Source organism: Aulonocara stuartgranti (assembly GCF_965226115.1).
Source record: "Aulonocara stuartgranti genome assembly, chromosome: 13".
NCBI classification, from domain to species: Eukaryota; Metazoa; Chordata; class Actinopteri; order Cichliformes; family Cichlidae; genus Aulonocara; species Aulonocara stuartgranti.
The window spans coordinates 17,535,322-17,562,804 of NC_138949.1; the positions used below are offsets into that span (position 1 = coordinate 17,535,322).

Sequence of the window (27,483 nt, forward strand, 5' to 3'; positions counted from 1 at the left end):
TTCTCTTTTGTGAGAAACCCATCTGCACGACATGTTGAACTTTAAACACGTGAGTGTGGAGGAGTGTCTTTGTGCTGGTGCAAAGCTCGATGCTCAATGACTTTGCTAAATCTGTTGGATGTTCTCAGTGGCTCATTAGGAGAGCTGTAGTAGACTTTTTGAAGACACTGTTATCCAACTAAAGAACATCTGCCGAAAAAGAAAGAAATCAGCATTCGGGACATGACTATCAGTTCTTCTATTCTTTACACCAATCCAGTATAAGTGTCTTTTCTCTGCAGAGGGAATAAGCAACTTTTTCTTTCAGCTTAAAAGCTTCATGGATCAAAGTCCTTCACAGCCACATCCTGTAATTGTCAGTGGAGTGTGGGCGGACAGAGGAGAAAGCAGCAGTATTTGAGTCAAACGCGGCAGTAGCGGAGCAGAGGGTGAGAGGCGTCGGGTTGTCCGGTCAGCTGAGGTTGACTGAAGCCATCACTGTAAAGCATGTGTGCGGCAGCTCTGGAGGAGTACTGTGGGTCCATTTTTTGGGTGAGTTTAACAAACAGAAATAACTAAGAAGTAAAAAAGTAACTTTTAAGAATTGAGGAAAACTTGAAGAATTTAGGTAAATTGATTCACTGTGGCCTCCAGTGTTTTTAGCCTCTTGAGATTGAAAATCACTCAATAAGCTGATGCAAACACATATGTTTAGTAACCTACAAAGTAAATTGTCTGGAAAATAAGTTGAGAATTGCAAAAGATAGACACAATATCTTAAAACATCATGCCAGAAACCCGCTGATGTCATAGTGTAGCCAGATGTTTGAAGTCCTTTCTGTGCTTCTTTCTATGCTACTGTATGACAAGAGAGAAAATCTAACCTATTTGAGACAGATTAAAAGGCAGCATACATTGAAGACTTTGTCAGAAAGATTACACAATAATGAACAGCTGTTCATTGTTATCATTATAGAAGGTTGTGCTTCCTATTTTTCATAGGAAGCATGAAGTGGATTTTCCAAGAATACAGAAAAATAGATGATTAAGTTTTATACAGAATTTTATCATAAGCAGCATCAGCATTTCCTCCCCTTTACACATAGTAAATATGTGACAGGCCAGTAATCACTAGGACATGACGTAACCTGTGACTCGGCCACAGCTTTAATTCTGTGTTATTATAGATTTTTAAATAAAAACACTTGTTAAAGTACATTCAGATATGTGTCGCTTCAGTCACATGATGTTTGCTTCAATACAGTAATACATTAGCCATTAAAAGAGTTATGTATCGCTGTTAGCCACCTTCAAAAAGAAAACACAAAATGGTAAGGATTGCTGCTTTTTTCACATAAGCTACCATGTTATACTTCTAGTTTGAACTGTTTGGTCTGACGATAGTTAAACTTCGAACCATTTCTAGACTTTTTCAAAAATAATTTTACACATTAAACGTTTTAATCTGTGATAAACGGAGTCTGTGCCTGTGATTTAATATTGGTGGGAGATTGATGAGATTTGCCAGCAGGATTTTGTGATGCATGTGTGTTTGTGTGTGTGTATGTGCCCTTCAGAATGCTTCATATCTAGAGCGACCAGACCCAGACATCCCAGTATGTGTGGAACAGACAGTTCTTGTCTGGATACCTCTGGGCTTCCTGTGGCTCTTTGCCCCGTGGCACCTGGTGCCTCTCTTTAGAAGGCCAAAAGTAAACACAAAGCACCTGTCCAAGCTTTACATCTGCAAACAGGTAAGAAATACTCTCTGATAAAGACATCCCATCAAAAACACAAATGCTTAATTTTATAACTCAGCTGCCTGTTTTTTGGTTTCAAATGTTTACACCACGCATCTGCAATCTGGACCTTAACATGGAAAAATTGTCTTTTCTGTCGACATTTTAAACACTTTTTTTCAGAATGTGAATGTAAGATAAGGTTCAGCAGTTAAAGTTTGTACATCATTTTGTACAAACACATGCAAGGAAAATTCTCCTATAAGGTTTGTGAGTTTATTATAAATGCATGTACTGTGTATGTGCTGTTCTTTCGTGGAAAGGCCAAGAGATCCACACCAGAAGAACAAAGAGATGTGTCATTCCTGCACTCTGTAATTTCAGCAGAAAGGCAGGCATCTGTTATCAGTTCTCCAAAACCTTGAAGGGAAGAACTCAGTTTGTTTTCCCATTGTTACGGATTCAAATATTGGGGATGGATACAAGAGGAAAAACCACAATAACAACACTGGTCCGGCCGGGTTGAGTCAAACGATGATTTTAATGATCACATGCGTGGGAGACGGACACCGTACGCAGACAGCATCAGATCTCAAAATGGTGGAGCATTGATCAAACTCTTATAGCCTCTAGTGGCCCCCACCTAATCATAAAAGCCTAAACATTCACATTCTTTCTCTCACACGGCGCCTAAGCTACGACCTTGGCTCCCTGTTTATCTGCTCCTGCTGAGATGGGGCAGAAAACCTCTCCAGTATGTTCTGTTCTCTTCTAATCAGACAAATAAGGCGATGACTTTCTGCGAACAGTATTTCTTATAACTCAGCAGTATAATGCATCATATAACAATATCATTCATTCACAATAAATCAGCAGTCTAATGTAATGCAAATCAGTTTAACAAATTCAATAGTTATCACCTTCTTCTAATTCAGGAGAATAATGCAAACTAAAACTACATAATAATTCACAATCTTTAATTAGGGGTCTAACATGGCATAAAATAATATTATAATCCCACAGTCCCCCTGTTGAGCTCTTTAGAATAAAGCTTCAAGCAATGTTTAATGCAATGCTTGTTATATGATTCTGATGTAACGATAATGCTGATGCTGAAATAACAGTAAAACACCCCCTTTTGTCCCGTTTATAAACTTCACACATAAACGTTTATAAATGCCTCTTTTAAATTATATTTCCCCCTGTTTTTCCCTTACTGACCACAGCAGGGGAAGCTTTGTTTTGATTCAGCCATGAATCCAGCTCACCTGATTCATCACTGAGCCCCACCGTCACTGGTAACTGACAGAGTGGCGCTGCATACTTGTCCTTTAATGTCACTATTTCCAATCTGTTAATTAGAGTGCTTAAACATGAAGTAGACTACGTCCACAACAAGTCAATACAGCTGTAAATGTGGCCAATTATCAATCTATTACCAATCAATAATGAAAAATAGCTTTTATTTTATTTTATTTTAGTCAATCACTCACCCAGAGGATCTCCAATCCCAGAAAATTCCTTCTCCTTATTTAATGAGTCCGTCCTCCTTCCATGCCTTGGTAACTGGTCCACCCAGAGCCATATCATCTTGAAATATACATACAACAAGCCAAACCACACCTTGGTCACACCAACCCTTTTCCGCCCTGAAGATGTCCAACGCCATCTTAGTCTGGACCAAGGTTTTAATAGTTTTGCAATTTTCATTAGTTTTTATTTTTATTTAGTTTCGACTTCAGATTTTCAATTTTCTGTCAGTTGTAATTAGTTTTTACCAATTGTTTGCTAGTTTAGTTTAGTTTCTATTTTTTTGAAAATCCTTAGTTTCAGTTTAGTTTTGATTAGTTTCAGTTATATTTTTAGGTAAGCTAGGTTAGCCTTCTTGTGTGAGCTTTTCAAGTGCACTTTAAGGTTTGTGGGATTTTTTCCCTTTAGAAATGTCCCTCATAATTTGTGTCTTTCCACTACAAGACACTTGCTTTATCCAAAACACAGTCATATTCAAAGTAATCCCAAATTGGACTCTGGCGCTTTCTCCCGACTTTTCCTGACATGATTCTGTGCGTGGACGGAGCAGCAACACAGACGACTCGACTAACGTACTGGCCACCTGCTGGCATAATGAGACAGCAAGAAAAAATCTGGAAACTAAACTTCATTTTCACCCTTGACTATTGTAGGACACGCACACATCAATGAAACTAAACACATTTTTGCTATAAATTCAGTTAATTTTAGTTAGTTTTGTGAACACTCATTACAGTTTTAGTTAGTTTTCCTTTTTTTAATTTTATTTTATTTTCGTTAACGAAAATGTTTTTTCACTTCTAGTTTTCGTTATTTCGTTAGTTTTCGTTAATGATAATAACCTTGCTCTGCACACTGGAATAAACATAATCAACACGATCAACATTTTACTGCGTGTTATTTCACCATCTTATCGATTCCAATGCTCCATCCTTATTTGGTTTGCGACATTATGTTTATCTAGAACTCCACTCTGTCTCTAAATGTTTGAAGAATTTTTCATGTTTGGGGTCAAATTTTGAGAATTTGACCATAAATGAAATTTATGGTGTCATCACCCCCTTCGGGGCTTACTTTTCCCAGTGTTGATGATATTCCTCCCTATTCTTTGCAAGTACCCCCTTTTGGTGGCGAGAAACTGTTGGTGTGGTCAAGTGGGTGCTGTAAAAACAAAAGCTCAGGACAGAACAGTTATCAGTCATGTAGCCTACTTCATACAAAATTAGCATATATTTGATTTCATATTGATCCTCTGAGTGTAATGGTACATTTTAATTTGAATTTATCAAAGCTAAACACAATAATTTTTCTTTATTTTGGTTTTGTTCTTGTGCAGCACCACCTCTCAGCACATGCCCCTGTCGGTTCTATCCTACTTTTAAATTGCTGACTATTTCAAGAAAGCACCTAAAAAACGGGGACCAGTGTTTATTATTACATATCTCCATTTTGAATGTGACAAGCCTACCATTTCCCTGTTATCCATAGATATTAATAGAGTTTTTTGGCTTTTTTTTCCCCCCCTCTATAACAGTTAATTGACTTTTTACAGAGGCCCGCTATGGTTAATAATAACATGTTCAGTCATGAGTGAAATCAAAGCTTTTCTTCACTTTAGCATTTAACCTTCCCAACAATATAATGTGATATATTAATCGAAACACAGCTACTAAAACACAATATTCTTAATGCAAACATCAGTAACTCAAAATTAGCAACCAAAGGGTTAAGTCTGCAGTTCACACTCATGTGAAGCTACAGCCTCCCCCTTCAGTCCCTGTCATCCTTCTGTTCCTGTAAAAACAAAACAAAGCAAGACAAAACATCCACCCTTCTTTTACAGGCTGGGTGAATTGTTTGTGGACATTTACTAATCCTAAAGTCAGTACCGTTTTTTTCTCAGTAGCTCCGGCCTGATTTCAAGTCCTGTGTCTGGGACTCCAAGCCTGACTGATGGGTTCGATTATCAGCCAGCTCCTCCTGAGCCATGCTCAGTTTCTGCTCTGATGCCTTGAGCTCTTACTGAGGGCAGAAACCTCAGAGTCTTTTCCGTACAAGTCAGATTGAAGTCCATTGATGTTTCTCTTGCTTTGCTTCCACGGCCTTCTGCAGCTCTGCTGTTCGGCTCTTCTCAGAGGTCAGCTCCTGGCCGAGCCCCGACACCTGTGCCTGCAGCTTATTTTCTTCTTGTGCTTTTGTCCATTCTGAGGTGCCTCCTGACCTCAGTTACTTCTCCTGTCTCTGGCACGCCCTTTTTGCCGCCCGATCATCCGTGTTGGTCCGTCACTGTCCTGCACAGTTTTAATGCAGAGTTGTTAAGGTCAGAATTCTTTTGCTCGCCCTCACTTTTCATCTGGGCTTAATGGGCGTCTCGTCACAGCTCTGTCAGCTGAAGCTGTCTGGAAATCTCCCCCGTGTAGTGAAACAGGCCTTGGGTTTAACGCTCTCTGTCTCCGCTGCATGAGATCGTTTTCCTGCAGCAGTGTTGACATTTTCAGGTTGTTGTTGTGGGTCCAGCTGCTGTAGCATTTGGTCAGGATCACATCAAAGATGGTAGAGGAGAGCAGGAGTCCAGGTCAGCCTCGGCTTTCCGGGCCGACAAAGCAGCCTGTAATCAAGCATAAAGAGAAAAAACAAAAACAAAACAAAAACAGACGAACAGGAAAATGATGTTGTGTTGGCTGTGTTATTCAGAGAGGGGAGAAACAACGGGGCCAGGCCCTGTGTCAGCCTTCTCTCCCCCCTTTTTTTGGTTTTTCTCACTATATAATCAACTCATAACCCACCAAGTTGACAGGACAACACAGGTACATGTTAAAATTCATAAGCTCATGTTTAAAAACCCAAAAAGGAATTTTCTTTCATTCAGTAATCACTTGTATTAATCAATCAGCAGAAAACATCTCACAATTTGAATCTTTTTACCACTAAATCTGTCGTGTCATCACTGGTTGGTCAGACCAGTGTCCCTTTTTTTTTTAAAGTTAAGTTGTTGTCCTGCAACCCAGAGAGTTTATTTGTTAGTAGTGGGTAAACTTTATCATTTAACAACAGGTGTATGTTAAGTATCGCTGCTTTAACTTTGCTGGAAAATCTTCACGTGTTCATGAATGTAAGCTGTTTCTTCATTGCGTGTGTGTGCGTTTGTAGGTGGGTTATTTTAACTTTTTTCTCAAACGAGGCATTTCTCTAACACGTGCCTTTCTTATATGTTTCTTTGGTTGTGTGTGTGTGTTTTTATTTTGTTTCCCAAAATTTGATTTCCCACCTTAAATAACAGCATTCCATGTCTTCAGCCAGGAGTTAGAGCTTGCTTGTGAGATTCAGGGACACATGGTGCCAATAACAATTCAGTCAAAAACTTGCCTGAAAATTTCCAGTGATGGTAACCAATAACTGGAGGAGAAGATGTCCTTTAAGCTTCTTTTCCGGGTGGGGACAAAGTGAGAGGTCAAGCTGTAAACTTTTGAGCCAAAGCTTGGCCTGTCTGTCGTCCCAATTCTGTTTATGCTTTTGCCGCTGTACTCAGGTTTCCAGGTTGAGAGAAATCCACCTGTATTAAAACACTAAAAAATTCGCTTAGTATTTCTTTTCTGAAAACATCCATTCGCTTCATCTGCCTAGATTTTACTCTCTCTCTCTCTTGGTGCACATTTCACACAGTCAGGGAGTTGCCTTTTATGGGCATGCAGAGTTCCTGTCTCACACACACAGCTACTCACTCCAGCAGCTGCAAAGCTGTCTTCACGTCCTCTCTCCACACTCTCCGCCACAATCCTCCATTAATTTGAATGTATAAAACCAGTAATAATTATCCCTAGAAACACACCCTCAAGAAAATTCACTGTATTCAGTCATTTATTCATACTCACTGTGACAAATGCAATTCATGTAAAGAAGATCCCCTATAGGTGAAATTTCAATTCGGCATGACCCTGAAATAAGCATGCCTTTTATCTAAGTAAAATGAAATTACTACACCACCTCTAGTGCTGAAATTCGTGCTTGATCAAACCTTATATTATGATAAAACCAAAAGTAAATCAAATGTAACCGCTTATATTATTGAGCTGAACCAAGAGTCACTTCAAAATCTTATAAATCCTGCTTCACGCCACAAAACTGAAACAAATCACAGCTGTATTTATCACTCAATCTTACTCTGCCGACTGAAGTGCCGGTCTAAATCATGCACGATTGGTCTCTTCTATATCAAAACCCAGCCAAACATCAAACATTCACCCTAGTCATTCAAAACCTTATTTGTAATATTATAATCATATAATCTCTAAAGTCCCTAACTCAATTTAACAGTGTCCAAACAAGCGCAGATACCATTCCAAACGGTAAAGTGGTGCAACCACTAGTTATTCTGGAGTGCCCCAAGCTCCACAGTTACCAACTGACTATCCCTCAAAGAGGACAAGGCCTAGGCGTCCCCGGCCTTGGCAAGCGTTACCTCTGAGCACTGTGCTTCTTAGCAGCCTCTAACTGCCGTCCTATAATAATTTATAACACTTTAAAACAAAAGTCAACTACTTGAGCCTCTAACTCAATTTCTTAGCAGCCTCTAACTGCTTTAACTCATGAGATTTTTCATCAAAATCAAAACAGACATCTACCAGTAATTTCAGTGAGTAGACTTTAATTTTATCATGTCCAATTTGGCACACTTTGGAAATCGATTCAACAGGTAGTGCCTTACCTTCGTATAAGCCGGCTTATGCCCACTCACGTCAGACCACTGGCTCGTGCCTGTCCGTTCGACAACCTCGGACTGTCCAAACCTCCAACTTCCACCCCAATACCACAGGACGAGCCCCCAAACTGTTACGGATTCAAATATTGGAGATGGATACAAGAGGAAAAACCAAAATAACCACACTGGTCCGGCCGGGTTGAGTCAAACGATGATTTTAATGATCACACACGTGGAAGATGGACACTGTATGCAGACAGCATCAGATCTCAAAATGGTGGAGCATTGATCAAACTCTTATAGCCTCTAGTGGCCCCCACCTAATCATAAAAGCCTAAACATTCACATTCTTTCTCTCACACGGCGCCTAAGCTACGACCTTGGCTCCCTGTTTATCTGCTCCTGCTGAGATGGGGCAGAAAACCTCTCCAGTATGTTCTGTTCTCTTCTAATCAGACAAACAAGGCGATGACTTTCTGCGAACAGTATTTCTTATAACTCAGCAGTATAATGCATCATATAACAATATCATTCATTCACAATAAATCAGCAGTCTAATGTAATGCAAATCAGTTTAACAAATTCAATAGTTATCACCTTCTTGTAATTCAGGAGAATAATGCAAACTAAAACTACATAATAATTCACAATCTTTAATTAGGGGTCTAACATGGCATAAAATAATATTATAATCCCACACCATGAAAACATAAAAACACAGTACTGGTTAAAATCTATGAAAAGGCATTTTAAATAAAATAACATGATTTATTCTCATGTCTGGTCTGTGTTTTCTTCCTTCAGCTTGTGGCGTCTCTGTTGTTCCTGACGGCCATAGCACACCTGGGAGTCACACTAGGAGAAGATTTTGGTCCAAACAGTGACCAATCTTCAAAAAATGCTGCTGCATACTACGCAAATCCAGTTTTATTTGCAGTCACATGGGTAAATAGAGCAACCTTTATATTTATTTATTTAAATTTGAAAGGATTTGTTTTTATGTTCTGATGTGTCTTCTTTGTTAGATCCTTGTCCTGCTTTGCCATGAAGGATTAAGACGGGAAGGAGCAATAGACTCTGCCTCTATTTTCTTCTTCTGGTTACTCCTTGTATTGTGTGACATCTTTCCTTTCCAGACCCTCCTACGAGAGGCTCTCAGACTGGTATGAGTGAAGACATGTAATCAAGTTGGATTAAAGTAGAAGACAAATAGTAGATTTACTCAGACATGGTGCAATAACTTGATATGATTGACTTTTAGCTCTCCATGTGTTGCATAACACACCATTTTCATCTTCGGGACCCTTTAAAGTTTTTCTTTCTCTCATTTTTGGCAATTAGGGCGAGGTCCGTGATGTCCCACGTTTCAGCCTTTTCTACATTTCTTTTGGGCTTGAACTGATTTCATTAGTTCTTTCTACTGTGGCTGATATCCCCCCAGAAGCTAAAGACTTTATAAAAAAGGTACCCTTTATTTGTTATTCATTTTTGTTTGTTTGTTTTCAGAGGATTAAGTTCATAAGCATATATTAACGTCCTAAGACCTGAACTCTTTCATGGCACACATTTTCAGTCGTTCTTTGCTATTTGGGCTGATTGGGACCTGATGAATGTAAAAACAAAGAATTACCAGATTTTTTTTTACTTGGTTTCTGAGAGCAAAATTTAGTATTTTGGTCTAGACAACCCAAAATGTGATGTCCACATATGTGGAAGCCAGGCCCTAGGGGGTTAAATATGATATGATATGATATTGCGCTTTTTTTTTATCCACAGAATCCTGAAGCAGGTGCACCATTTTTGAGCAGAATCACATTCAACTGGTTAAACAGGTAACATTAAAGTCAGTATAGTAGGAATCTTAACAAGCACCTACATATGTGCTCCATGTCTTCAAAGTTCTCATTGTTTTTACAGTATGGTCTTAAAAGGCTACAAACAACCTCTGGTTCAGGAGGACATGTGGGATCTGAATGAGAGTGATAGCACTGCTTTCATCAATGAGCGTTTCCAGCATTTCATGAAGCCTGAGTTGGATGCAGCTAGGGTCCGCTTCCAGAACAAGATGAAAAACAAATCAGCTAAAACCAGAGACAGTGCCCAGGAAGACCCACAGCAAAATGGGCTTTCCAGTGGTCTGGGGAAAGGAGTCAGTCAGGATGTACTAATGATGGTGAGAGCATTTAATCAAAATCACTTCCACTCACATGTACACTATATTGAGCTACAGTCCAAACACATTTCATTAACACCACTAATCAACATCACTATGTTTTTTTTCTGAATAAATCTCATCAACTGTGCTTAAACAATCTGTTCCTTTAGGAGGAAAGGGGGAAGAAGGAAGATGAAAAGAAGAAAAAGAAAAAGGACAAAAACAAGGAGGAAGAGAACTATCCCAATTCATGGCTCATTGCCACCCTTTACAAGACCTTTAAATGGATTCTGATCGAATCTGCCTTCTTCAAACTTGTGCAAGATGTGCTAACCTTTGTCAGTCCTCAGCTCCTTAAGTGAGTAAAGTATTGCAAAATATTACAGAATCAAAAGTACAGAAACACATAAGAACAGTGTTGCTTCTGTTGCCCATGTAAACATTTTTAAAAATCCATTTAGCTGTCCTTGAAGGTTTTTAAAATCAACATTGTCAAAGCCTTTGGGTTAACTATTCACTATTTATTGATCAGTTTAAACAACTGATAACAGGAGTGCCTGAATGGAAAGAGAAAATTGCTAAATAAGTGTAAAAAAGGAAGCAGGAAAAAAGTGAAGGACACATAGTAGAAAGTGTTGAGATGCTATATCCATACGTTTTCTTTTTTTCCCCTAGATTGATGATCTCCTTCACTCAGGACAAATCCAGATATGCCTGGGAGGGCTATTTGTATGCAGTGTTGCTGATGGTGGTGGCTCTGCTGCAGTCTCTGACCCTGCAACAGTATTTCCAGCGCTGCTTTGTGTTGGGCATGAGGGTTCGCACTGCACTTATGGCTGCTGTGTACAAAAAGGTAAAACAAACGGGATTGATAGAATGACTTTTGTTTGACTTTGGTGTAAAAAAAAATCAAAGACTACGTAATATAAATTACTTTAACATATCAGAAGTCATAAATTACCAGTCATTGCTTTCTGCTTAAGTTAATTGTCAGATGCTTTAGTTAAAAATCGCTTTCATCAGCACGAGTACATACTTATCACTTACAGGATAAATCTGTCTGCTCTGCCAGTAATACTTTCACTAATGATCTGATTGATTAACTCTACGAGTTCAAAAATCATTTTTGGCAACAACCCTCACCTTAATTGTGACGAATTATGATGCAATTAGAATATATATTTAATATATATATTTATATTTTATTACATTTTTCTTGCAATTCTTATATACCAGGAAATGAAGAAAATACTCATTCTAACATTGCCAAAAACTTCATGTACCTGCCACTTTTTGGCTGATATGCTTTTTTTAATTCCTTTTCTAAGGCATTAGTGGTGTCCAATGACACTCGTAAGGAGTCAACAGTAGGGGAAACGGTGAACCTGATGTCAGCAGATGCCCAGCGCTTCAATGATGTGACCAACTTTATCCACCTGCTGTGGTCCTGCCCTCTGCAGATCATCATATCCATTGTTTTCCTGTGGCTGGAGTTAGGGCCTTCTGTGTTGGCAGGACTGGGAGTCATGGTGTTAATGGTTCCAATCAATGGATTTCTGGCAACCAAGGCCAGAAAACTCCAGGTTAGCAGAGCTGCCAAATCATTTCTGTGTACAATCAATAGGTGTCTGAACAATGACACACATTTTTGTAGGTTTGACTTTCAGGTTTAAGTCAAGAGGCTTAACAAAATTATTGCATGCATTACAAGAATCTTTTTTTCAGTCCCCATATGGAATAGAGGCCCAAAGTAAGTATAGTAGTATCAAAATGATACTCCAATAAGCAGAGCTCATTGGAAGGAACTCAACATGATTCATTGATATATAGGATTTCATTAAGCTATTCAGCGATTAGAATCTGAGAGTCCATCACAGAAGAACGGAAACCCAGTGGTAATAGGAATTAGGGCAGGACCCACGGGGGTCTAGAAGCTGTTGGTAGAGATGAAGATGGAGGCTTGGATGGAACCCAAGTAATAGAGGTGTTGAAAGATGATTGGACTAGACCAGTGATGTCAGCAATGAGCTGGACAGTGTGAGAAAGTAGAAGTGATGTAAAGCTTTGATTAGCCACCAAACACCTGGGAAGCAGATAGACGTGTGACTAAAAATGTTCCTTAATAAACTTCCATATGAACTTCATTTGTTTTTCCTTGGGTAGGAAAAAAACGTCACTTAGAGTCTACCGTTAAGAGGGTTTACAAAAAACGGCAAATCAAATGAAGAAGTAGAGAAACAGAAATCAGCCAAACATGATGGAGACAATGGCATAGGCATGCATAGCTGCCAGTGGGACTGGATTGCTACTGTTTATCGATGATGTGACTGGTCATGAAAGTAGCGTGATGAACTGTTAGGTATACAGGGCTATTCTAAGTGCTAAATGCTCAGAAACCGAATGACTGACACTGGTTCAGTTCAAATGGGTAATAATCCAAAGCATATCAAGAATTTCTAAAGACAAAGTAATGGGATATTCTTCAATGGCTGAGTTAGTCAACTGCTGTCAGCCCTATAGAACATGCTATTCACCTACTGAAGGCAGAAAGAGTCACAAACAGTGAGAAACTGAAGATGGCTCAGGCGTGGCCTGGCAGACAATCTCAAGGGCGGAAATAAAGCATTTGGTGATGTCCATGGGTTATAGACTTTGGCGTCCGTGGACTAAAGAAATGATTGTCCATTTATTTAAAACAGTCCTTATATTTGAAATTGTGTTTACTTTGAGTTACAATAAATATCAATGGCTTTAATTTCCAAACACTTAATGATTAATTTGTTTAATGTTTTAATCAAGGCTGAAAGTCTGCATTATTAATGTTAATTTTCTGTATTGCTTGTTTAAAGAGCTACATTGTGTCTCTTTTCAGGTAGAGAACATGAAGTTTAAAGATAAGAGAATGAAAATCATGAATGAACTTCTAAACGGGGTCAAGGTGAGCTCCCTTATTCAGTGTATCTATGGTGTATGTAGATGCCTTCCTTACATGTAAGGCTTTGATGCTTCATGAAACTGCATTCAGTAACTTGGACCATAAGTGCTTCCTTCTGCCTCACTGCCTCCTCACTGTCTTTTTCTTTTGTCTCCCACCAGATTCTGAAGCTGTATGCTTGGGAGCCATCCTTCCAGAAGCAGGTGGAAGACATTAGAGGGGAAGAACTAAAAGTCATGAAGAAGTTTGCCTACCTGACAGCCGTGTCTACCTTTATCTTCACCTCTGCTCCAGCTCTGGTGAGTTCTGTGAAGGGATGTCATTGTAGAGACTAGATTCCAATGGTAAACAACCTTTTTTCTTAAACTGTCTGTACTTGCAGGTTTCTCTGGCCACGTTTGCAGTATTTGTTAGTGTGAGCAGCGATAATGTGTTAACTGCTGAGAAAGCTTTTACTTCCATCTCTCTCTTCAACATCCTCCGATTTCCTCTTGCCATGCTACCCATGCTCATTGCTTCCATTGTGCAAGTAAGTGAACAGAACTAGATGAGACACATGTATCAAGCCTGTGATAACATCAAACTTAACCTGTTCTTTGAATTTTCAGACAGCAGTGTCTAAGAAGCGCCTGGAGAAGTTTCTGGCAGGGGAAGACATCGACAGTGACATTGTGCGCCAAGACCCCAGTTTCAGTATGTTCACCATTAGAATTTGCACTTGTTCTACAGCTGAAGATTGAAGCTTAGTCACAGTTTTTATCATCTGTTAAGCTCTGTCTTGGTCTGTGTTCATTTTTTAGATACTGCTGTGAGCATATGTGATGGTTCCTTTGCTTGGGAAAAAGATGCAAAGCCTCTGCTGAAAGAGTATGTCTGTGTTGGTCATCAAAAAGTTACTAGTTAACTTAATTAACTGTGAGATGTTGCTTCAGGCACTTTTTAAAAGTTTTTCCTGTCTGGCTAAATTCAAACTCAGGATATGTTTAAAAGTTCACACAAATTTTCGTTTTCAACATATGAAACATCATCTGTGTCCTAGTTTAAATTAAATGTAGGGTTTAAATGATTTGCAAATCACTGCGTGCTTTTTTTATCCAAATGGTACACTATGTTCCACACATTTATGAAACACAGTTGTATTTTTCCTACTGTTTTTACAGTAATGACCATATTTATTATGTGTGTCCAGTGTGAATTTGGACATTGAGCCTGGTCGGTTGGTTGCCGTAGTGGGAGCTGTTGGGTCAGGAAAGTCGTCTCTTATGTCAGCCCTCCTTGGAGAGATGCACAGTACCAAAGGTTTTATCAACATTAGGGTAATGGCTTTTTTTTCCCGTTTGTATCTGACAGTGTGCGTTAAAAAAAAAAATCTTTTATTTCAATTATTTTCTTTAGTGTATCAAATGAAGAGCCTTTTCTTATTTCTCCTCAAAACTGATTTCATCGGGAGACTATTATTGTTTATTTAAAGTTTTTATTTGTTTTTTAAATGTAAAGAACATTATTCTTGATCAATGATTTTCTGGGTTTATTTGATGAGTAAAAGTATGGAATTGCCATAAACAGAAGTCAGTAAAGTCAACTGGAAACAGAATACAATAAAGAGCAAAAGACTTTATTGAAGAGAGCAAAGATATTAAAAAAAAAAAAAGGCAGAACATACATTATTAAAATGTACAGACCCTAAGATTTCAATGAAACTTGTGTTCTAAACCATCAGTTCTTAGGGTGTTTTTAAATCTTTAAAAGGTTGAGAAATGTAATAACAGTTCCTTGTATGTCTCCTTCTTACACAAGTATCTTTAGTTCAGGTATTATTTCCTCCTAGCCAGTGTAACATTTGTTCTGGATGAAAAACTGCATGAATGCCAAAATTTCTATGGCAAAATAAAAGGTTGGTTAGACATCAGCAAATGAGTTTCACTGTATTTCTTTCCAGGGTTCTCTTGCTTTTGTGCCACAGCAAGCCTGGATTCAAAATGCCACTTTGAAGGATAATATCTTGTTTGGATCTCCACATGAGGAAGAGAGGTTCAAAAAAGTTATACAGGCCTGTGCTCTTGCCCCAGACCTTGAGCTGCTGCCTGGAGGAGACCTCACTGAGATTGGAGAGAAGGTGAGTTGCACTTTGAATTATTCAAGTTTTAGGTTACACAAATATTTTTATCTTTATAAAGATTATGTATATGGTTTTTATTGTTTGTAAAATATTTATTGGTGATATTTTCAGAAATAAAAAAAAATCACATTTACAATGTAGATGTCTGAAAAACTCATGTATCAAATATGATGCACTTGGCATTACAGGGTTAATGCTATATTGAAATGTTGTTCTTGTGCTGAAGGAAAAGCTTCTTTGCATTTAAAAGAAGCTCTGTGTGGGGGTTTTTTTAACCTATTTTTGCCTCTGCTTTTCTTTTCCCCTCCTTTCTTCTCTTCTCAGGGTATCAACCTCTCAGGGGGTCAGAAGCAACGTGTGAGTTTAGCCAGAGCGACCTACAGTCAGGCTGATATCTATCTATTAGATGACCCTTTGTCTGCCGTGGACTCTCACGTAGGAAAGCATCTCTTTGAAAAGGTTATTGGACCCAATGGAATACTTAAAAACAAGGTTTGTGCTTGACTGCTTGTATTGTGATCAACATTAAATATTTCACTTTAAAATAGCTATTATTTGGAAACCGGGCATGTAGTTTGTAATGGAAAAAACTTTTTAACCAAAAGTTGCTGTGTTCGTTCCTTTGGTTTGTTCCTATATAAAATTTTGTTTTGTAGGCTCACCAGTCAACTCTGTCTGTGAAGGTTCTCAGTCAACCAGGTCATCGTAGTCTAAGGAGCTTGGAAAGAAAAGTGTCTGGACTTCTTTCACCTCTCATCCAAGAAACTTCTCCAGGTTCATCCCAAAGACAAAACTCCAAAACACTGTAAAACTTAACAATGTAGTACATGCTGTACAGTGTAGCGAGGAATGCCCAGACCTCTACATTGGAGAAACCAAACAGCCACTTCATAAACGCATGGCACAGCATAGAAGCGCCACCTCCACGGGACAAGACTCAGCAGTCCATCTGCATCTAAAGGACAAAGGTCACTCTTTTTAGGATGCCAATGTTCACATTTTGGACAGAGAGGACAGATGGTTTGAAAGAGGAGTGAAAGAAGCCATCTATGTCCACTGTGAACGGCCATCTTTGAACCAAGGCGGTGGTTTACGACACCAACTTTCTGCCTTCTATAATCCAGCTCTGAGACCCTTCCCAGATGCCTTAATGCCCATTCATATCCTGGGCCATTTGACCTCAGGAAATCACATGATAGGGTGGGGCGAGGTTTTACAGCCTGTTTATCCGAAACCTTGGCTGATAGTGACCTAAACCCGTTTTTATGCCTTGGCTCATGTGTTTAGGTAGAGGATCATCAAGGGGTCCTTTGTCCCACTTTGGAGGGAAACTCCCACAGGGCTTAAATCTGGGACTCTCCACCATTTGACCCTAGAACTGAAGAAGCTTCTCGGATGAGAGGTGAAACGTCTTCAAGCAACTTAAAGAAGTCCAGACGTTTTTCTTTCCAAGCTCCTTAGACTATGATAGAAAATATCACAAAAGTTTGATAACTTTTTAAATGATTTTAAATGATTAAACCAACTGTTGTGAATTCAATCTATGAACTGCAATTTGTTTTCTTTCAGTTTTAAAATAGTGTATTTGTGAATTTTTTTTAACATATGCACTATTTTATAATTTTTCTAAAATACCATTTGATAAAAAAGTTTGGATGTTTTGTTAAATTTTTTAAAATATTGTTGGGTGTATATTTAATTCTTCTAATAATTGTCGAGTGAAACTAAACTTAAACTGATTCAACTGAATTTAGGTATATTTATTCTTATATTAATAACTATCTCATTCAACATATTTATTAATGCCTACTTTAAATTTAATTAATATGCTTTATTACTACTTCTGTGACACCTTTATCTGATAGCCGATACAATACAGTACATATGAATATTTTTATTTATTTGGCTTAAGTAATTTGTGATTTCAAACTTCAGTCTCATATATCTCTGACCATACAGACTCGTATCCTGGTGACTCATGGCATAAGCTTCCTGCCATACGTGGATGAAATAGTGGTTTTGGAGAATGGAGTCATTTCTGAAGTTGGATCCTATGAAAACCTTCGTGCCAGTGGAGGAGCTTTTTCTAAGTTTCTCGACACATATGCCACTGAGCAGAACAATCAGAGAAATTCAGAAACAGGTGATTGCAACCTTTTCTTAGTATATTAGGAATATGATCTGCACACATTGCTTGTTTTGTTAGTTTTACAACCAAAATCTATGCTAAAATTATACATCACAAATATGAATTAATTAATTACATTTCTTTTCTCATCTTTTAAGGATACTTTGTGTTGATGTTGTTCACATATTGACCCAAATACCATAAATTACTGCCACATATGTAAAACACCATGTATATTGTTAATTTAGGTGAGGGCCAGGACGCAGAAGACTTTGAGCTCATCCCAGGTGGAGACGATGCCCAACCTGACGGTGCTTTGGAGGACACTGTATCACTTACACTTAAGCGAGAAAACAGCATCCGCCGCAGCCAGCGCAATGGCAGGTTCGAGCTTGTTAAAGTTGCAGATTAAACCAGGGAAACAGCTTGTCTCAAATAGCACCTTTAGCAGAATGTGCAACACATATGGACAATATATAATAATTTAATCATGTTTTACCAGATCATTTTTCTCACCTTTTTTAGTGTCAGATTAAGAAGAAATACTTCCATTAAAAAATCTGCAAATGCTGATGAACCAAAGAAAGGCCAGAAGCTTATAGAGAAGGAAACTATGGAAACAGGACAGGTAACACAATGTTTTTCTACAAAGCGCAAGATTACAACAAATGATTGCCTGTTTCCTGAGTGCCGTCTCGCGCTGATTTCCAGGTGAAGCTTGCAGTGTTCCTGCAGTACCTGCGAGCCATGGGCTGGGGATATTCTGCCATGGTTTTCGTGATTTACTTCATCCAAAACGCTGCTTTCATCGGTCAGAATTTGTGGCTGAGTGACTGGACCAGTGATTCTGTGGAGTACTACAACATGACATACCCTTCCTGGAAGAGGGACACAAGGGTGGGAGTGTTCGGAGCTCTTGGAGTGGCTCAGGGTAACTGAACACTGAATCCTTTTCTATTTGCAAATATTTTCATGTTAATTAAGTTCAAGGAACTGTATGTCTTGGAGAAAGAAAAATTCCCCACCGTAAAATTTGGGATCATTATTAAATTATTAAATCATTATTATCATGGTTTAGATACAACCTAAACATCCAGTTTTGTATATTTTTATATGTGCTATAGTTTTTATCAGGAGGTCATATTTAAGAACTAGATGGGTATAAATGAGTAAATTTGAGTAAATATTTTGAGAAATTTCTTTGCAGACTTATAGTGATCAAGAGTTTTTGGGGCTCATGCTGTCATGTGTCAGTCTGTGGCTGGCAGAGAGCGGACCCGAATTGCAGATACAGAGACAGGACTAATCTCTGAACAGTTTTATTACCGGGAACTCAGGGAGAAAAATACAAAACTACCAAAGCACAAGCTAAACGTGAATCAGACACTTACTGGTTACAAACAACCAGAGCATGCACATAGGGAAAGCTAGTTGATGTGACAAAGACCAGAGGGAGACTCAGACAATAAGTACACAGCAAGGAATCAAGGCTGAGAGGAATCTAAGTGACCGAAGACAGTAAGCAAAACTTAACATAGCGCAAAAGAGACAAGGGACCATTAAAATAAGACAGGAAATATTGCCTGACAGCAAAATATTATAAACTAAGAACATAAACAGGTATACACTATGACCTTGACAAAAACCTGTGAACTATACACAGACCAAACCAAAACACAGACAAGGACAGAAGATGAGATTGAGATAGTTACAGAACTAAGGACTAAGAATATAAATAACAAAACTTGGGAGCTCAAGGGAAATAAGATTAAACTCAAAAGAGAGAAAACATTAGGACAAGAACATAAAAACTTCACAAAACAGAAATAAAATTCAAAGCCAAAACCATCAAACTTAAAGCACATGGCCCAAAAATCTAGGATCCTAACACATGCGTAGACAGCCATATTAATTACTACTCTTTCTTTCTTGCACATAGGTCTTCCCATCAGTCAAACATATAACATGTGACTTCTCACGGGAAGAAGTCCCATGAGATGAACGAAGCTCAACCACTCAAATTTTGTTATATTTGATTTTCCCACATACTGATTCTTAATTCTTAAAAACCCATGACAGTTAGCTTATCATCAGTCTATGGACAATGCAAAGCTTTCAGTAATGTAAGTAATAAGGCAATCAAATCATAGAGTATTAAAGCTGTGAGTCATTTGGGTATTCAATTTTAAATCCTGTGGTCTTGTTGCCCCTATCAAAGACCGTTTTCTTCCTACAGCCATGCTATGATCAGATCAAGTTGCCATGACAACTGCCCCCAGCTTCATTTCTTGATCTCCAATGGCTTCTTCTCAAGATATATGATATGTTATTAAGTGGGCTATACAGACCGTATGTCTGTTCATTTTCTCATTTAATAATCTAACTCATATAAAGGCTTCAACTTATCTCAGTAACTGTGATACACACAGAGGATGCCACACCTGAGATTCAGTTTCTCACTAACAGCTGTGTTATTTGAACAGAAAATAAAATAAACTAAATGTCCGGAGGCCTGGCCGAAAGAAACAAAGATGTGGAAGCAACACAATGGGGCGAGAGACCTGGAATTTCCGTCTCTAAACTACTCATAGTATAAGAAACTAGAGGAAAATAGGAGAGATGCTAAAAAGCTGCTTGGGCTGGGCGAAGGATAGCAAGAGCCTTTTCCTCTAAATAGAAGCTCAGTGGCAGACGCATCTGTGAAAGTAGGAGTAAGTACATAAGTGAAAAAGGTGAGAGAAGAGCACAGAGGACGAGAGAAGAAAGAGGAAGCAAACACAAGGGAACAGCACGTAACACATAATTTCTATAGCATGTTCTTGTTCTTTCTTTATTTGCACTTTAACAGTATTTTTTATACTGCGTAAAGATTTTCTTTCTGTTTGACTGGATATTAAAATAATAAAGAAACATTGTGTCCAGTCGATATGCAACTCATTTTATAACAATTTAAATAGTTAATCTGTTTCTCAATAATATCTTATGCTTATGCTTATCTTATACTGTACAATCGTATGCTTACCTTATGCTTGTAGATATACTTGGGTTTTTCCAGTAGACAGTTATTGGGATATTCTGGACTTAAAATATTATTCAATGATGTGTATAAAATTTGCAAATTGCAAATTGTGGTAGAACTTGAAGGCTTGCAGTTCTTCAAGTACTTAAATCATAAAATATCTCATTTCAAATTCAGTGATGTTAAAACCATAAAAGAAAAAGCTAAATTGATGTAGCCCTATTCAACATTTCAGAATAATGCTTGTGCTAACATGGGGCCTAATTTTAGGAACTTTAAGTATTTAGCTAACAGGTAATTAGTGTAAAGAGGGTTTAGAGTGGGTGTCTGTGAGTGTGTGTGTTTGTTTTTTTTTTGTTCAGAATAAAAGAGAACACAACTACAGTAATTATTCCCTGAATTATTAAATGCAGGGGTATATTTTCAGCAGTAACTAGTGGATCGTGTTTTAAGATGTACAAAGGTAACTGTCTCTGCATAAGACAGACAGACTCGGGTGTACATTGAAATTTTGTACCTCGTCATTTTATTTGTCCCTTTTTTACAAGCTAAACTTTGTCATTAGGAATATTTGATTTTTCAAACTTGGCCCAATCCAGTTAACTTTAGACAGTTAGAATTTGTACAAGTAATTGTTGCAAATGGCATAAAAAGCACACTTGAGTCTTATGTTTAATGTTCCATTCAAAGTGGATTTTTCTTTGTGAAGAGTATAGAATAATTTAGAAACCCTCCTACCTTTACTGCAGGTCTCTTAGTGTTCGTCGGCACACTGCTCCTAGCAAATGCTTCTGTCGATGCATCTCGTATCCTGCATTCAAAACTGCTTAACAACATCCTGCGAGTTCCCATGGTTTTCTTTGACACCACACCTATTGGAAGAGTGGTCAACCGCTTTGCAAAGGTAGCATTTGTATTTCACTTTTTAATCATTCCTTTTCTAGATTTCATTATTTTCTCATCCTGTGGCTTTTATGTTTACAAGTACAAGATGCAATTATTTTTTAATTCCATTTTTCAAAATTAATAGAAGTGGAATGTTCCCCAGTTCTGCTTAAACCTTTGCATACAGTCCTTCCCAAATGCCTCCTCAAGTATACAAGAATGTACCCTGGTCTGTCTGGAATTGGTACAGGTGTTAGTAGAAACTAGAGTAAAAAAAAAAATCAGGATTAGATTATTTTAATGTATTCTGAGTAGCTTGAAAGCAGTGTTATGAGTCATAGTTCAGTTTATATAACAGGGTTTATATCTAACCCGTCTAACAAAAACCAAAGGTCTTGTGTTCTTATCTTGTTTTACCCACCCGCTATGATCGCCATGATGCAGCTCCAGTTGTAAAAACACTTTCATGCTGTGAAAACTTATTTTAAACTCTTTTACAAAACCTTTGCTTTTAGGACGTCATCCTCTCATCTAGCTCTAGAACCTTCTCTCTTCCAGTGTGCTGAGTAGTCTTTGACCAGTTTGATCTTACTATATTCTATTTATCAACAAAAAATTTAATTAGCTTTTGATATATATTTATATACCAACTTTGCCTCAAATTTCAAAGTACACAAAAAAGTTGGTGGATAAACCATTAAAAAAACACAAAAAACACCTCCTTTTATTGACATTTGCACCAAGTTCCTCATTTCAGCAGGTATTGTGTTTTGTTGTGTTATTTAACACTTTTTTTGCTCTTATAATTTCACCATTTTTAATATTACTTTTGATTTTTTTACATGCACTTTATTGATAAAAATGTACTTGACTTGTGTTTTAATAAATACTAACTTTCCAACTATTATCCTAAAGGATATTTTTACTATAGATGAGGCCATTCCTAATTCCGTCCGCTCCTGGCTCCTCTGTTTTCTGGGTGTACTGGGGACGCTATTTGTCATCTGCCTGGCAACCCCTTTCTTTGCCATAGTCATCATTCCTTTGGCAGTGATCTACTTCTTTGTACAGGTAAGCCGAAAGAAGAAGAAGATTTGCCTAACTAACTAAGAATAGGAAACTAATGTTGTTTTGTCTTTCTCTCTACACCCAGCGCATTTATGTCGCCACTTCAAGACAGCTGCGGCGACTGGACTCTGTGTCTCGCTCACCGATATACTCTCACTTTGGTGAGACGGTGTCCGGCCTGTCAGTGATAAGAGCCTACAGGCATCAAGAAAGGTTTCTTAAACACAATGAAGTAACTATAGATGAAAACCTCAAAAGCGTCTACCCGTGGATTGTGTCTAACAGGTCAGATATTCAACGGTGTACCTGCAAACACAGAGAAGCATGTGATGTAAATTGCTCATAAAACTGACCCTAACATTTCACTGTTAGACATTTCACTCACTTGTTTACTCAACAGATGGCTGGCCATACGTCTGGAGTTTGTTGGAAACCTGGTGGTGTTTTTTTCTGCTCTGTTTGCTGTCATTTCCAGAGATTCTATTGACAGTGGCCTGGTTGGCTTGTCTATATCATATGCCCTTAATGTGAGCCATTAAAACACTCATACCTTTATCATTATTTCATCACTGTTTATGTATTTGGTAATACTAAAATCCAGCAATAATTTAAACACTGACGTCTATTCTACACTGTTCTGCAGGTAACCCAGACCCTCAACTGGTTGGTTAGGATGACCTCAGAGCTGGAAACCAATATTGTAGCTGTGGAGAGAGTGAGTGAATATACTGAGCTTGAGAATGAGGTATGTAGAAGATTTTTAATGACAATTCTCTTTATTAGATGAAACTCTACTGTTATCTTAATAAGGCATGAATTTCAAGATTCCTTCAGGTTGTTAGTTGATTGTAAGCACCACAATGCAACGGGGATAAAAACATAATAATAATAATAATACAATTTAGTACAATATCGTACACGTACACTGGGCTTTAGCTGCTGATCTTGAGTAGTGACACATTGTTACCTTCGCCAAAGAGGTTATGTGTTTTTGTAGCATTTACATGCTTGCCGTTCTGTCTGTAAACATGACAGCTTGGAAGTTTTGACTGAATTTTGATTAAACTTTGTTGTTTGAGTTTACAGTGGGATCATGTTAACAATCCACTCAAATATGGCTTACGGCCACCAGGGTCTTCAAGGACAACTCAATGATTTATTGGTTGAAAATGGACAAAAAGCCTTAGAATCTTTGGTGTATATGGTCAACATATAATACTACCATATAAACACCACAGCTACTGCCATTGATTGTGCTGACAACATTTAGATATATAGGGAATGAATAATGGGGACTCTAAATATCAAGTTACTCTGGATCTCTTCTTCAAGGTCAAATAATGACAATCTTTTAATAGGTCAGACTTATATAACATGCCATATATATTTAAATAAACTATGTTAGAAATTTGACTTTGTTTGTATTGGCAACATTTGTTTTATTATGACATTCTTATGTACATTACAATAACAGGTTATAAGTGTTTAAATACGTAGCAATTCAAATACAACTATAATGTTGAAATTTTGTTGCTTAATGCATGTTTATGTAGGTTTTGATATTACTATAATATCTTTGTATGTATATGTGAGTGCTTCAATTTAAGAAAAGATATATTCTAGTGGTTATCTTAGCTAGTCTTGATAACGTCTGCATAATAATGCAGACGTTATCAAGACTAGCTAAGATTCATTTATTCTGTTTGTGTTTGTTGTTACAGGCTGACTGGGTAACTGACACTCGGCCCCCACAGCAGTGGCCAGAGGCAGGAAGAGTGAAATTTGAGAACTACAAAGTGCGTTACAGACCCGAATTGGATTTAGTGCTGCATGGAATCACTTGTGACATCGACAGCACTGAGAAGGTACGTGTTTGTGTGTGTGTGTATCTGAAAGAGAGACAAAGTGAAAGAGAGAGAGCATGCATGTATAAAGTTCATGCAGGATTTATTAATATGTTAATGATTTACAGAGTAACCTCGTAGATCAAATAGATCAAGATATAGAAAACAATATCTAATATGTTTTTCACACGAGATACAGATTCAAATACTATAAAAATTCTTGTTTTTTGCATGGAGGTTGCTTAAATTATAGCTTGTTTTTTTTCCTCTATCACTAGCTTCTAAAATAATAGCGGTTTCTCAAGTGTAGCTTACAGATGGTAGACTTTAAGTTTATTTTTAGTTGAGTTTAGAAAAAAAATAATTTGTATTTTAATGTAACTTTGTCCTATAAAGCACTGACATTCTGTACTTTAGTTTTTTTGATGTTTTACAGTCCAGTCTGTTAATTATTTACTCAAAAAAAAAAAAAAAGCCACAGAACAAACAGTAATGACAATAATTGATTTTAAACAAACAGTAAAAAATAATGTAAACTGTCAGCTTGTGTCTTTAGTTGTACATCACTCTATACTATAAACAACTGTGATATCCAAATATGTAACTAGCCTATCTTTAGGATAAAATGTCAAATGACATACTGATAATGTGAAGTGGACACAATGTGAACACCCTGAATACAGTGAAGTCAAAGTACACATTAGAAAAGACAGTCTGTATTGCAACAACATATAAAAGAACAAGATATAGCTCCTTGTGTTGTGGAATTATCTACAGTCAGCATTGTTTAATGCCTTTTCTTTACCTGTTGTGACAACAGTTTATGAAAACTTTTTTCAAATATGTGCCAGCTGTTATTTTGATCTTATGTGTTTTCTCTCACTGCATTCAGATCGGTATTGTCGGTCGCACAGGAGCTGGGAAATCAAGTCTTACCAACTGCCTGTTTAGAATTATTGAAGCTGCTGAAGGTCGCATCCTCATTGATGATGTAGATATCTCTAAAATAGGCCTGCATGACCTGAGAAACAGACTTACGATTATACCACAGGTATACACATCAATATAGACAATAACCTTGTCAAAGAATTAAGTATATTATTAAAAAAATACACTGACATTTTTAATCCCGTGTGCACAGGATCCCGTTTTGTTCTCGGGGTCACTGAGGATGAACCTGGATCCATTTGACAAGTTCAGCGATGAGGAGATTTGGAGAGCGCTGGAGCTCTCTCATCTAAAGAGCTATGTATCAGGGCTGCAGGAAGGGTTACAGCATGAAGTGGCAGAGGGAGGAGAAAACCTCAGGTGGGTAATAAAATTAACAATACGGCCTCTGTGGTCATTTGAAAATGATGATGACTTCAAACTCAAACCTAGGGAATGTTGGCACATAAGCTGCAAAATTCTTTAGATGTATACCTTTTCCACACTTCATTAGTCTAAACCTAATGCAATTTTCAAAAAAACATGCATGCATAAACTTTCATATACACATGAGTTCCTTGTGTGCTTTTTGCATAAACCCTCTTGAGATATCAATACTTTAATACAATCTTTCCAGTGTTGGGCAGAGGCAGCTGCTGTGTCTGGCTCGAGCACTCCTGAGAAAGTCACGTATCCTAATTCTGGATGAAGCCACGGCAGCTGTTGACCTGGAGACAGACAACCTGATTCAGAACACCATCCGCAATGAGTTCTCAGACTGCACAGTCCTTACCATCGCCCACCGCCTGCACAGTATCATGGACAGCTCTAGGTGAGTTATACCTTTTCCCTTAACATTTTTGGATGAAATTTTTGGAATTCATGACAATGTTTTTTCTCAGTGGGCTACTATTAAATCCTGTGCTTCTTTCCAACAGGGTAATGGTGCTTGATGCTGGAAAAGTAGTGGAATTTGATTCGCCGAGCAACCTGCTTGAAAAGGAAGGTCATTTCTACGCCATGGCAAAAGATGCTGGGATAACATTAGAAAGCAACACAAATTTATAATGTCTACTTATACTGTTATTTTAGGGAAGATTTACGGCCACAATTTTCTGTGTATGTGTTTTATTTGTAGGTTACATTGTGAAGACTGGATTTTACGTTTATGTAAAGAAACACTGACATATGTATTGTATTTATAGGGAAAAACATAGGGAAAACATATTGTATATGTAACACATTTTATGTGTGAAAAATAAAATTTATTTCTGAAATCATGCTTAACTGGTTTTAAATAAAAAAAAACACTCTTTTTTTGACACAATGTTATCAGTTTATGATTGTGCACTTATTTGTATTTTTATATGACAGCAACATGCAAACATCTTGCCTGTGTAAGATCAGGTTCCCACAAACATGTGTATATCCAGGAACTAAAAAAATCAAATAATGAAATCAATTAATACTGATCAGGCCTCTGCATCCATTTACATCCATCTATTAAAACTGGCTTTGGAATGGATAAAACAGGCTAATATTAGGCTTCGGGAATGGTCTTCCCAACCCTAACCTCAACCTTACTGAAAATTTGTAGATTACACTTAAAACCGGGTCTATGCTAGGAAACTCACCCATTTAAACTCTACCAATTCTGTCCAGAAGATGGTCAAATATCCAGCCATAATTACTCCAGAATCTTGTTGACAGCAACCAAAAATGTCACCCTGAGGTGTAACTTACAATATTTGACCAAATATTAGTAGACATGTACTCGGTATGTGTGCTGTACAATCATTCCATCCTGGAAAACGATGACTTCAAAGAAATCATTAAAAGACAAAAAGTGTGTTAGGGGAAAAGTCTTACATAACTGAGACTTATGAGACTGAAGAATTAAGGTAAATTCAAACGAACATATCAGACTAGTAACATACAAAGTAATTTGTCTGGAAGGTATGTTGAGAATGACAGCAAACAGACATAATAGCAGCTCATAATACCATGTCAGGGACATGTTGATGTTGAAGTTGGTATTGAAGTTTGTGGTGTTTTTTTTTTTTTGAAAGATTACAATGACATTCATATCAATGATGAGTTTATGTATGTTTTTCACCACAACTGTATGTGTACTTATGACAAAGTGGAACTAGAGTACTTTTCAAAACCTTACTGTTTTAAAATATTTATGTAGAAAATAACAGGAAAAGGGATCTAATGACCCCACTCCCTCCAAATCCCTAAATGCTCCCTCCCCTTCCCTTTTCAGTAGGTTTTCCCCCTAACACAGTTAAAAGAGCATGGTAAGACTTATGTAAGTCCTTCACTTTTTTTTCCTCTCTCAGGAGCTTATTTGCGCAAATTACAAAGCTTGATTCTCTAAATGATTTTGCTTTATCGGTTGAATGTTCTCATTGACTCACTAGAAAGCCTGTAGTGTACTTTTTGTAGAAACC

At 37.7% G+C, this 27,483-nt stretch overlaps 1 protein-coding gene across 1 annotated transcript; it reads left to right on the forward strand.

The window, feature by feature from the left end:
• On the forward strand, nucleotides 1–26,712 carry abcc2 (ATP binding cassette subfamily C member 2). Its single transcript, XM_082556663.1, has 32 exons — nucleotides 1–531; nucleotides 1,557–1,733; nucleotides 8,752–8,892; nucleotides 8,973–9,110; nucleotides 9,289–9,411; nucleotides 9,724–9,779; nucleotides 9,865–10,120; nucleotides 10,273–10,460; nucleotides 10,778–10,955; nucleotides 11,431–11,685; nucleotides 12,975–13,040; nucleotides 13,199–13,336; nucleotides 13,420–13,566; nucleotides 13,646–13,730; nucleotides 13,838–13,904; nucleotides 14,227–14,353; nucleotides 14,977–15,153; nucleotides 15,481–15,648; nucleotides 17,116–17,299; nucleotides 17,533–17,668; nucleotides 17,810–17,912; nucleotides 17,996–18,215; nucleotides 21,053–21,207; nucleotides 22,104–22,259; nucleotides 22,342–22,541; nucleotides 22,657–22,783; nucleotides 22,900–23,001; nucleotides 23,978–24,121; nucleotides 24,993–25,151; nucleotides 25,242–25,408; nucleotides 25,665–25,859; nucleotides 25,966–26,712. Exons 1-32 carry the CDS (start codon nucleotides 487–489, stop codon nucleotides 26,093–26,095), a joined length of 4,710 nt encoding a protein of 1,569 aa, XP_082412789.1. The 5' UTR covers nucleotides 1–486; the 3' UTR covers nucleotides 26,096–26,712.
• The last annotated feature ends 771 nt before the right edge of the window (nucleotides 26,713–27,483 follow it).